Source organism: Panthera pardus, unplaced genomic scaffold (assembly GCF_024362965.1).
Source record: "Panthera pardus isolate Hobbes unplaced genomic scaffold, ASM2436296v1 HiC_scaffold_24, whole genome shotgun sequence".
Classification (NCBI taxonomy): domain Eukaryota; kingdom Metazoa; phylum Chordata; class Mammalia; order Carnivora; family Felidae; genus Panthera; species Panthera pardus.
In genome coordinates, this window is record NW_026526810.1 from 94,299,681 (window position 1) to 94,312,057 (window position 12,377).

Genomic DNA, 12,377 nt, shown 5'->3' on the forward strand with positions numbered 1-12,377 from the left:
CAATCTTCCTGATGGAGCAGACCGGGTCCTGGACACTGCTGGGCCGGAGCAGCCGCCTGCCCTGGCAGTTGCCCTGAGACCCATGTGGGGACAGGGGATTGTGTCTCGGACCCAAGACTCCAGTAGCTTCTTGGGAGCACCCCCTCAAAGAGTCATAGAGACAAGAGTCACAGTGTAGGCTTTGGAAAAACTTAGCACTGAGGTCTTTCTTTGGGACTTTAACGTTAGAATAAGATGGCAAAGGCCCCCAAGTCTCCTCACCTTTGCCAGGTTAGCAGCCAGAGCCCCAGAAGTGCAGTGGGCCCCAGTGAAGGGAGACACCCGGCACAGAGGTCTGTCCCCCTTACCCACTGCCCCACTCACACTGCCCTCACCCTGCCAGCTGCCACACAGGCCCATCTGTCAAAGGCCGGCTCCCTGGGCCCCCACCCCCCCTCACGTGCAGGTTATGGTCTCCTTGTGGGTTTCCTTCCCAGCTACTGACCCACAGTGTCCCCTAAACTCTCCTTTTTGCTATTTCCTTTCAGCAGCCCAAATTCTTGTGTCCCTCTCCGCAATCCCCAACTCACTCTTTGCTATGTGCAATCCTGACACCCTACTTGTTTTGGCCAGCAAAAAGCAACAGGAAGAAAAGAAGGCAAGAACGTGTTGAAGAATTTTAGAACTCATTCATTCCACAGATCTTTATTAAGCACCCAGACCCCATCCCTGACTATGTAGCTTATGGTATGAGGGTAGCAGGGGAGACAAAAGGAAACCAGGTCATCACATACATGAGGATAAGGCTGTCCTGGCATCCTATGGAGCCCAGGTGAGGAGCGAGGCCACCAAATCCAGAACCGGAAATGGCTTTTCCTCAGAGGAACTGTCCCCAAGCTAGGTCTGAAAGGCAAGCTGGGGTCTTGGTGGTAAAGACTCACCTAAGTAGGTGGGAGCGCTCCAGGCAGAAAGAACAGCATTTGGAGAGTGCTGTGTCTTGGCGGGGGGGGGGGGGGGGGGGGGGGAGAGAGTATGTTTGGAGTGGGTTTGGGGGGGACTGATAAGGGGAGGATTTAAATTTATATAAAGGAACTAGAACCTTGCATCCTCTGCCATGCCCACACTCACACCAAACCTTCAGGATACTTGTAACCAAGTTACAAGTTACTTTCCATCTTGCCTCAAGTCTGCTGAGCCCGCAAGACAAAATAATGAGCCCTCCAGCTGCCTCCGTTGGACAGTGCACAAGCTTCCTAATTGGTCTCCACCAGCCCCAAAGCTGTGGCCTGATGCTTCTCACTTTCCTGCCACTGTGCATGCCCTCCTTGTGCAGCCTGGCTCTCTTTTCCATTTCCTTAGAATATTTAGAAAATGCCTAGTTTTTTTTTCTCCCTGCCTACCCAAGTGATTAAATGCAAAGATGGCACCATGTGGACTCATCTGCTGGCAAGAGGCCTCGACTGCAGCAGAGGGACCTGTGGCTGGTGGGAGTCACAGGCAGAAAGGGGCTTATGCTATGTCTGCTCGCCTGAATTCATGTCCGTATGGAGAGGACTGTACTCTGCTTTGGGAGGGAAAATGCTGTGCAAGACCTTTTATTATTATTTTAGTTCAAGAAAGAGGAAACGTGTCTGAATAATTTTCCACAGGCTTGGGTTATTCTGTTGGGCAGAACACCTCCTCCCTGTGAGGCCCTGTCGAAGCACGCAGTCTCCATCCTGGCTGAGGTTTATACCTGGGCTCCACGAAACAGGACTCCCTTTCACAGCCCGAATGTGCTATTCCTTACCTGACTGGATAGGATGTTGACCGAACCTAGACACTTTCCTTCCTTCCGGGGACAAAGGGACCAACTCCCTAGAGTAACAGAAGGGAGGACAGGAAAGTTCTGAATTTCATTTCTGAGACTACTTTGCTGCATTATAATCCCTGGCTTCTTGCCTCCTCACCATCTCCAGGAGATTCTGCAGAGAGGAGTTCTTGCCCCTTTTATGAGCCTTTTTTTAATCCCGCCACAAAAGCTGTGGGGCACACCCTAGCCATCTTCTTCCATACAGACTCATTGGTTTGGCCCTGATAGTGACACAGGACTCGGAAGTGGCTGACTCGCTACGTCAATCTGTACTATAGAGGTTCCTTCCCCTCCAGTCCCTGAGGAAGCTGCTACCAGCCCAACCCAGAGCTGCCAGTGGAATGGCTGAGGTCATGTGTCAGCCATCCCAGTTGACAGTGGAGCTCCCATGATGGAGTGCTACTTTGCAGACACACACACACAGAGACCAGCTTCTGGAAATCGCTCATTGCCAGCCATGACCCAGCTCCTCTCTGTGCCTCCCAGCTGCAGCCTCCAGGACTGAGAAGTGGCCACCACACTCACTCAGCATGGCTAAGGGGCTTGATTCTATCTGCAACCCAGAACTAAATGAGCCTGGTGCCAGTGTTGAATGAATGAGCTGACCTCTCTGGGGCCAGGGGGTGGGATATAAACATTTCCACCTTCTTGGAAATGTCCTTGGAAGCACTTTGAATGCATGTCTGTAAAGTAAGCCATTTCCTCCTTTGTCACTTGGAAACTCAGGCCAGCTGTCCTTCAGGCTGGCCCTAGACCAGCTCGGTATTACAGTTTTGACAACTTGAAATCATTTGTTGGGGGCTAAAGGTGATTGCTAAATACCATATGTGACAAACATTCATACACCACCACCAAAGGGCTGGTTTGCACAACCAGAAAAACCCTGGCTAGAGTATCTATGAGCAGCAGTTATTGAACCATTACTAACAGTCAGGTATGTTCTAAGTATTCTAATTGCATTTCATGTGTTGTCTCATTTAATCCTTACGTCTTTTTGAGGGAGATATTATTATCCATGGTTTTTAGAAGGAACCGAGTCTCAGCTAAAGGAACTTGCATAAGGGTATGCAGGGATTCAAACCCTGTCCGTATCCATCCAGAGCCTTCCTCCAACCAACTGGGCTGGACTCTTCTCCCCAAGTCATCTTGATCAGTGCACCTGCATCCTGTGTTCTCAAACTTTGGCAGAATAAGCCAGTCAAAAGGAGAATCTATCCATCCCTTTATTAGTCTATCAGCGATGCTTGCCTTTCAAGTTTTCAGACATTCATGTATAGGTGGACACTCACCAAGCATTACCAACAAATGAGAAGGGAACACAGAGTAGAACCATGTCCTTACCTTGTAACCATGAGACCATCCTACCATGCACCTTAAGCAGTGACTGCACCTCTTTAATGAGGCATGGAATCTCTGGGTTGGGTAGACCTCCTTTAGTGGATATCCTTAAATGTGTCTGGCTAAGGTCATCCAGCAGGAAGGGGTTTGCAAGTCAATAATTTTTTCGCAATATAACTAACATCTTTTTGCTTTTTTGTTCACATAGCTCCCCTGTGTTTAGGTCCTTAAAGATTAAATGTCATCTGGAGAAAATTAAGCTGTCATTTTTTTTCTCTGTTTAAGGAATCGGTTTCCTTTATGGAAAGTAGTCATATAGTCTGTTACTCTAAGTAATAGTTTATTGCTACTTAAAGGATTTTCCGTCTTATTGACAAAAGTACATGGGTATGTTATCTCCATCATTGTTACTGCTAATCAATCAAAGCTGATGGGTCTCCCACAGGGTGTGGGCCAATGTTCTAGTCTCCCGCCAGGGGATTTCTATATTGCATGTAGGGTCCTCAAACCATCTAGAATGCCAAATGTCCGTGTTCCATCTGCAGCAGAACTACCAGGGCACCTGTTGCAAACATTACCTGGACTCCTCTCCAGATCTCTTATGTCAGGCTCTAGGTATGTGGGAAGGGGTCTAGGTCTTCTTGAGGGATTCTAATATAATACAGATTTGAGTGTCTCTGCCTTGGGGACTCATAACCCCTATAAAGTCTTTCCCTGGACTTCAGCATACACAAAAGAAGGCGTAATACAGATGTCAGTGTGTTATGAAGCAGGCAAAACACCCCCTCAATGCCAATTTTACTAAAAAGGATTTGAGAAGGCATCAGATCTACCGATTTTCCTAAAATTTAGGTCAGGACTGGTGCACTGGGGTTTTTGTAGGGCACAGGATCCTTTAACTGGAGATTTCTCAGCAAAGCCCCATGCCCTATAAAACCCCCAGTGCACCTATCCTGACGTATAGTATAGTATAGTATAGTATAGTATAGTATAGTATAGTATAACATAGCAGAGACTATTCTTCCATTTTCTGAAACCCTGAAGACCACTCCAGGGTGACCACACACCATCAAGCAGATTGATTTTTGAAGTGGTTTAGCATGTCCATTGATTATGAACACATAGGGGGCCTGCAAAAGCCAGAGTATTCAACAGTCCATTTTGCAATTCATTCTTGGTTAATCTGTAGAGTCCAGAGTAGAGTCAGGAGGAAGGGGAAAGTGAGTATGGATCTGCCAGAAATGCAACCAAAAACAAGGGTTGTCAAAAGCTTAATGCATGTACTTTACCAGGCACCGCCAATGTCAAATAACTTGAATTGTCGGTACAGGTGGCTCCCAAGTGAAACTGACTGCCATTTGGATCAGGTAGGGAGCAGGTGAAGAAAAGGCAACTGCCAGAGACTCCGATGTTCCCCCTATTAATTGCATGTTTCTCCCTCTAATGCCAGGCTGCGCCACCCATTAAAAAGTCCTGTTTGTTTTTGCAGGCATTTACAGAGACTCAGAAAAAAAGATTGTTGTCATGGAAACAGCAGGTGCAGAAGCTCTTTCGGTCTTTCCCTCGGAAAACCCTTCTAGACATATCAGGATATCGACAGCAAAGAAAGTATGTTGGGATTTTGTTCTTCTTAATGCACGGTGGTTCCCTGGTGTGTCACTGCCTGCCTGGGTTCCTGGGCAGGACTATGGCAGGCATCACCATTCCTTGTCCACAAGGATGCCCTGTGGGGAATTGGAGATCCCTTAAACAGATGGGGTTGGGAAAAGGCTATGGAGAGAAAGCATGCCCAGAAGAAGAACTGAACATGATCTTTTGTAACTCAATTTACATGATCAAAATGACGGTATTAGTCCAGAGGGGACGGGTATGATTTAATGAATGCCCACAAAACAACTGGTGGTTGATCCACAAGAGGGGGCCCTGAAAGGACAAAAATGGGTTCTATTAGCACCTTACAAGGTAGTGTCATTTTTTCTTCCTTCTAGCTGCAGACTAGCTAATTATAGTTGGTGGCAGGGTGAAGAGCCCAGTGCTGGTCTATTTTGGTCTGAGCTGCAATCTAAGAGTGGAGCAGTACCACTCTTGATTTTTCATAGTACTTCAGCTTCTTGGATGCAGTTAAAAATAAGCCTTGTTGTACTTTAGAACCCATTACCTTAATCTGGTTTTAAATTAAAGAATCCAATTGCATATTAAAGATGAATTACAGTGACAATCCAGGGGAAGAATCAAGGGGGGTGTGGGGTAAAGCCTTCAACAATGACAGGGAGTTGGGGGGAAACAAAAGACTGATATACAGACATCCTGAAAAATCAACTTTCTATTGTACATTTTTAAACATGAGCAGATAATTTTTTCACTTGTACCTAAAAAGTTCTGAATTCATTTCTTCGTGTATATAGAGAAGCTCTGTGTTGTTAAAAATTTTGGCATTTATTTGCATAAGTGTGCCTTAAAACATCACTATTTCACATTATTTAAGGGAGATAAGGATAGTTGGGATTTATGAAAACCTTTCATTAAAGATTAATGTAAAAATTGAAGTGTTATCATATTCTAGCATATATAACACCATTATTTATTAAACAAACATTTAGTACTATGTGCCAAGTGGTATCCAAGCATTTTAGGAATATTAATACATATAATCCTTGCAACAATCATATGAGGTACAGTTGCTATTATTAACTTCAATTTACAGAGGAGTCTGTAGGCAGTGGTATCCAGGATTTGGACCAGGCAAGCCAGCACCAGCTGCAGAGTCAGTGCTCTTAACCATTGTACATGCCACATGCCAGGCAGCTCTCATAGACTCCAGCTGATGTGTAGAAAAAAGTCAGGAAGAGCAGCCCTCTTTATGGCAGCTCCCTGTCTCCAAGCTCTCTGGGGTTGCCCTTCCTGGTGGGATGGACTGGACCACCTGTGCACCCTGAGGATTGCCAGGGGCCCAGGTAAAAGGCAAGGCCTGCTCATAGGCCTCCCATCTCAGGGACTACCCCCTTCCCAGGCTCGCTCTCCTTATAAGGGCAACAGTGCATCTCTCTCAAGCGAGAGGATGAGGTTCCAGACCCTCTTGCCAACACCAAGCCCTCAGGAAACAAGTTCCAAGGAGAAGAAGGACTTTAGAGGATAAAGATAAAGATAGAGATTTTAAGCTCTTTGCTTCTCTCAAGACTGTCATCCCCTGCCTCTGTCTGCTCTGCTTTGTCCTTGGTCCATATGAGAGTTCCCATTAAACCTGACCTCTCTAGAGTGTTATTAACTAACATTTGTCTTGGGCTACCCAAGGTTTGCCATATTGGAATCTTGATGGACCTGTTTTTATTGATAAGAATAAATTCACTCATCAATTGTGGATGTTCAATTGGAAGTTGCTAAAGCTCTAGAAAATAATTTGTTCTCATTTATATTATCCCTTTTTATGCTATTAATGAGATCTTTTTATTCTATTAATTTGCTTTGAAGACCTGTTCCTCCCATAGTACAAAGGTAAATGCAGCCCAGCCCCTGCATGAATTATCACAAATCCCCAATTAGTTTGTTCTTATTAATGTTATTTTCTCAGTCTTTTCACGCATTTCAACGTAATGAAATCAGATGGTCAGATTTAGGAAAGCAGAGGTGGGCAGAGTAAAAGAATAAGGAATGAGGGGTGCCTGGGTGGCTCAGTCGGTTAAAGCATCCGACTTCAGCTCAGGTCATGATCTCGCGGTCCATGAGTTAAGCCCTGTGCTGGGCTCTGTGCTGACAACTCAGAGCCTAGAGCCTGCTTCAGATTCTGTGTCTCCCTCTCTCTGCTCCTCCCCTGCTCACACTCTCTCTCTCTCAAAAATAAGTAAAAATTTTTAAAAATATGTTAAAAAAAAGGATAAGGAATGAAAACTTACTTGTGTCACTTGGTCCTCTCCCCAGAGAGAATGATTATGTCATTAAGCCTAGTGGTCTTAAGTAACCTAAGCCCTGACTCTGGTTGCCAGAAGTGGCAACCCTCAACAACTCTGGCTTTGTAATAACCAACTAAGTATGTCACAGTAGGGCCCCACAGACATTAGAAAGGTAGCCTATCCAAATTCTGCCCCCTCATCTATCCTGACCCCAAAATGTTCTGGGCTCTACCTGCTGCATACAGCCCAACTCATGCATCCTAACTTTAGGAGTCCCTAGAGCCCTCCTGTCTTCAGTGACCAAGTGTCCCATAGCAGAATCCTCTGCCCACATTGCTCAAGAATATAGTCTTGCCCTTCCTGGAAGCACAAATCATTTTAGCATCACTCACTGACTACTGTATTTTGCATATGAAATAGCTTTTTAAAAATCCAACCGAAAAGGAAAATGAGCAAAAAAGCTATCTGCACTAAATAAGGAGAAGTCTTAGAATACTGAATCATCTACCAGGTGGCCAATATTCCAACTCTAAAAACCAAAGGACTAGTCTTCATAGTTAAAAAAAAAAAAAAAAAAAAAAAAACCACTTGATCCTTGTTTCCACTTGTCGTGGATCTCAGACTATCCTTCTCAAAAGAGGTCTCCTAGATCACATGAAATTACTTTTATCCCCTCCTGGCCCAAATTTCTTCTTTCAAACCAAAAAAATTTAATGCTAGTAAAAAGGAGGTGGGAAAGGATGAGCTAGATACATATAACCCATGAATGTCCTTCTTACCACACATAGATGGGCCCCTGACAGAAATCAGGAATCCTTTCCTTGGCCACAAAAACCTGGAAGTGGAAAGACACAAGTCCAGAAACCAGTTGCAGCCAGCTCACCCATGGAATTCTCTTCCGTACCCCCTTTCCCCCTTGGAAATTTAGGCATTCTGGGAAGAAGAGAAAACATTCTCTGAGATTAACAGTGCTGATGGCTTAGATGCCCCTCTCCACCCCCCACAACCCTTTCTCAGGAAATGACTGTTTTACAGCACCCCTGCCCCCAATCATCTTCAACTGGTTAAACTACGTCAGCCCTGTCTCCTGGAGTCTCCTCACAGGTTTGGTACAGACCTCCCCTGTGTGGCTGGGAAAGCAAGTCTGTTCCATCTTGTGGCTGTTGGAGGTAAAGCACTGTGAGTTAAACACCAGTGAATGACTAAAGCTGACTCTTCTTGGAAGGAATGTGCTGGTTCCTGAAACCCTACTGGCTGCTGTGTACCCTCCCAGAACCTGAGGCATGTTGGAGAGGATGAGTTCTTGGGCACTGAGGTCACTGAAGCAATGGGAGCACAGCATCCGAGTGCAATGCCAGGGGTCCCTGGCAGCCTACGTAGGTCCATGTGGGAAAGCACGCAACCTCCCGATCTTTCTGCAGGAAGGGTCTGTGGAGTGGGGAGCTGTCAGCATCCTAGGTCTGGAGCGCTTGCAAGCGTCATCATCTCTGTTCCCCTTCCCTACTCTCAACCTGGGAGTCAGAGCCCCAGATGTGGGGTCAGCTTTTCCACAGGGAGAAGAAGCATCATGATGACAGAGATTCATTCGTTCATTCAACGTGCACTTGCTGTACCAGGAGCTGACTCAGGCATGGGACATGCAGGACTGATGAGGACAGACACCTTGTTTTCTCTCTTGGAGCTTACATCTTAGTGGGGCTCACTGGCTACTCCCTCCAAGTGTGCCATACAGACAGACATCAGAAAGACTGTGGTGTGACAGAAGGAGCACTGATCCTGGCTCGGCTGCTTTTGTGCTGTGTGGCTTCTTGATGGGCACGTGAGTGCTCAGGGCCCTGGAATCCAGCACGGAAGAAAGCTGAAGAGCACCCTGGTTAACTTCCTAGGCATATATTGCAGCGCTGTCGCCTGCTGTCTGTGTGACCTCTGCAAAATTGTTAAGCTCCCTGTTTTATTTCTCCAGCTGTAACAGAGGATAGAGCACCTACTTCATAGGGTTGTCGTGAGAACTGAAGAATTAACGTGATAGTCCCAGGATGGTGCACATGATAGTCACTCTCGGATGTCTCTTAGCTGTCACTTTAATCATAGCCCTTTCCTGGCACAGAACCACCCCCTGCCCCTAGATAGACCTCACAACTGTCAAAATGTAGGCAGGTTCCAAGGAGGCATCCCACTGGCAACCTGGGTTTGGGAAGGGCTAAGGGTGACTGACAGTCTCCCCATTCTTCTCTGTTCCCTCTCACAGTCGCGGCTTTGGGCAGTCTAACTCCCTCCCGACACCCAGCTCTGTAGGCGGTGGTATGGGCAGACGGAACCCACGCCAGTACCAGATCCCCTCCCGGAACGTCCCTTCTGCCCGCCTTGGCCTCCTGGGTACCAGTGGATTTGTCAGCTCCACCCAGCGCAACACCACAGCCAACCCCGCCATCATGAAACAAGGAAGACAGGTTTGTTCTGCCCCAAGAAGAAGGGTGGGCAGCCAGGCTCAGGGCCTGAGGCTTCAGGACCTACCCCCACATGACCCCCGAGGTGAGCGGAGAGGCCAAGGGAAGGCCGCAGTGAGATACACGTGGCCCTATGCTGGGAGGGAACCAGCTGTTTGCACTGTTTCTCTGGGAGACACAGCAATTACATGGCTGTACCTGGCTTCATGTGCATTTATTTAAGACGCTCTATAACCACGTTAACCTTTAATTGTGTGGGCCCTGCACATGAGGGCCTTGAGGAAGCACTGCGAGACCTATCTTTTATTTGCCTGGCTCCTTTACCTGACCCAGCAGACCTCAACACCTCTCAGATCTGGGTTCCAGAGGAGCCTGAGCATCTAAGGAGCTTTCTCAGCCTTTTTATTCATGGAAGATAGCTCCTTTGTCTCGGTCCCAGGTGTGGTGGAGAATCCAAAGAGGAGCCTAAGAGAGGCTACCAGAGGGAGAGCTGGAACATTCTCTGCCTATTCAAGGCCAGGCTGCCCAGAGGTCTTTGCTATGCGGTATAGAGCTGACTTCCGTCCCAAAGCTTCTCACCCCAAAGTCCTGTTTCTCTACCCCACCCAATGCATTGCACCTGTGTGCCCAGCTCTGTGGGGCTCTGCAGGTTGGGGCTGGGAGTAGAGGGACACAAGTGGGCCTGGGTTGTCATGAGGAACTTAGGGATGGCAGATTGGTTTAAAAACAGGAAAACAGCTCCAAGCAAAATGGGCAGCATTTATGCCCCAGGGGACAGGACAAGGTATGAGAGAGCCCCACTATCTGACTGTTGTGGGAAGCCCCAAATCAGTTCAAGAGGAAGTCACCACTAGGACACCCGCGTGATAATAAACGCAAGCTAAGTGTGCCAGCTCGTTGCCAGCTGAAAGATTCTTTTTTCTCCCCCTCGCTTTGTAGTAAGTTGTAAGAATCTCAAAAGGAAAATCAAATGAGAGCCTTGAAATAGTTTGTGCTCTTCGTTGCAAACATTTATAGAACTCTTCCCATCCCTGAAAAAAGTGATAGGAAAAGCAAAGGCAACAAAAGGGATAAAAAGAGTTTTGGAGATAGTAAGGGAGAGAGCTGTCCAGATTAAGCTGGGGCTTAGAGAGGCCCGGGGCTTGGAGAGGGGGATAAAAATGAATGGAATCTAAACCCCCTCTCTATAAATATGCAGATGGGTAGCCTGCAAGCCTTTTTCCAGAAGTTAGCAAAGAGTTCTCCAGGGGTATTTGCCTCTTGAATTCTGGCCGGTAGCCCTGCTCTGCACCCCCTCCCCTGTCTGGACTAATGGTTCCCCTTTTGCATTTCTCATTAGAACCTCTGGTTTGCCAATCCTGGGGGCAGCAACAGCATGCCAAGCCGCACCCACAGCTCAGTCCAAAGGACCCGCTCGTTGCCTGTGCACACTTCTCCACAGAATATGCTGATGTTCCAGCAGCCAGGTAGGTCCATGCACTTGATCTCTCCCTCTCTCCTCCCCCTGACACAGGGGAGGCCAGGACGCCAAAATAGATGCCCCTGTGAACCCACCCGGAAAGTGCTTAGCCTCGACTGTCACCACGCATTCTTTTGAGCTTATAGAAGCCTTTCCTTTTTTAAACTGTGCCTTGCCAGCATGAATAGCGGCTGGCTGGCTGGGAGCCAGCACATGGAGCCCCAGAGTCGGTTGCAATCTGACGGGGATATTTTTGATACTAGTCATATTTCTAGATTGATTAAACCAGAGTTATCACTGGAGGGCTATTTGGGGGAGTTGGGAGGGGTTCCATGTGTAGTGTGTGTGTGTGTGTACTTTGTGTATACGTGGGGGGATGTGCAGGAAGTGAGACAGAGAAAGAGAAAACTTGACAGCATTAGCACTAAGAGACTTCCCCTGGTTTGGGAGCGCCTTGCAAACATGACTTATTGGACCAGTCATCTTCCCTTTACTTGGTTAAAGAGCAATTTGGTGCACTTCAAGTCAGCTGCACCTCTCACCATGAGCCTCCTAAAACAGAGTAGCCAGAATTATGCACAGACAACAATTGCTTGCACACTTTATCTATGCAGACAGTGACCTCTTAAGACTCCATGAGTCCTATGAAGCCATGCAAGCAATTACTGTATCTAGCTAGGTGACCTTCTAGGCAGGAAAATCAGGAACAGGTGTTGTACCTGTAGGAAAATACCCACCTTAGGCAGTAGACACGCTCTATACAGTAAGTCTTATAGAACTTTAAGGAGAGGAAATGTCACTGTGGCCTGGGTGGGCAAGAAAGCTTCTTGGAACTGGAGCTGAGCTTCAGGCGACAGGGGGTGAAGTGGAAAGAGGAGGGTGGAGTTGCAGGCAGAAGGAGTGAAGAGAGCAAGACTGCAATTGTACTATCTCAGTGAGTTCCAGAAGCCGTGGCTAAGTCAAAGGGTCAGACTGAAGTAGCAGAGAGTAGACCAAGGGAACTGGAAGGATTACAGCTGATGATGAGGGCTCTGAATCCAAGGCCGAGGAGCTCAGGCCCCACCCATTCTCAGTGAGGAATGTATGGAAGATTTTGAGCAGGCATGTGCCTCGAGGAGGTGGGGAGACACTGAGGAGGAAGGGAAGTGAGAAGCCACCACAAGGTAAGGTGTGTCAGGAAAGGACGACAGTCCAGATGCTTGCTTGAGGTTGCTTCTTGACTTCTAGAACCTCTCCTCTTTGCATACTTTTGTTTTAAAGCTCCTTTTCTCTGTTTTGATACTTATAACTTCCTGGGAAGAAATATTTGATAAAATTTAGGGACTCTGAAGGTCTTCTCCCTAGGTCATTTAGTCTCAGTCTCTGTTTTGGTGCAGAATCATGTGTAATCCATTCCCAATAAGAGAATCTAGACA

At 47.1% G+C, this 12,377-nt stretch overlaps 1 protein-coding gene and 1 long non-coding RNA gene across 7 annotated transcripts in view; one reads left to right on the top strand and one right to left on the bottom strand.

Moving 5' to 3' along the window:
- SAMD4A (sterile alpha motif domain containing 4A) overlaps positions 1-12,377 on the top strand; it is a 214,434-nt gene that overhangs the window by 185,259 nt on the left and 16,798 nt on the right. For all 5 annotated transcript variants that reach the window (XM_019451755.2, XM_019451758.2, XM_019451756.2 and 2 more), the window contains 3 exons: positions 4,659-4,777; positions 9,305-9,506; positions 10,843-10,969. In XM_019451755.2, the coding sequence (XP_019307300.1) occupies positions 4,659-4,777; positions 9,305-9,506; positions 10,843-10,969 (448 nt within the window). The remainder of the gene's footprint in view (positions 1-4,658; positions 4,778-9,304; positions 9,507-10,842; positions 10,970-12,377) is intronic.
- LOC109268449 (uncharacterized) overlaps positions 1-12,377 on the bottom strand; it is an 84,239-nt gene that overhangs the window by 31,949 nt on the left and 39,913 nt on the right. The window lies entirely within an intron of this gene.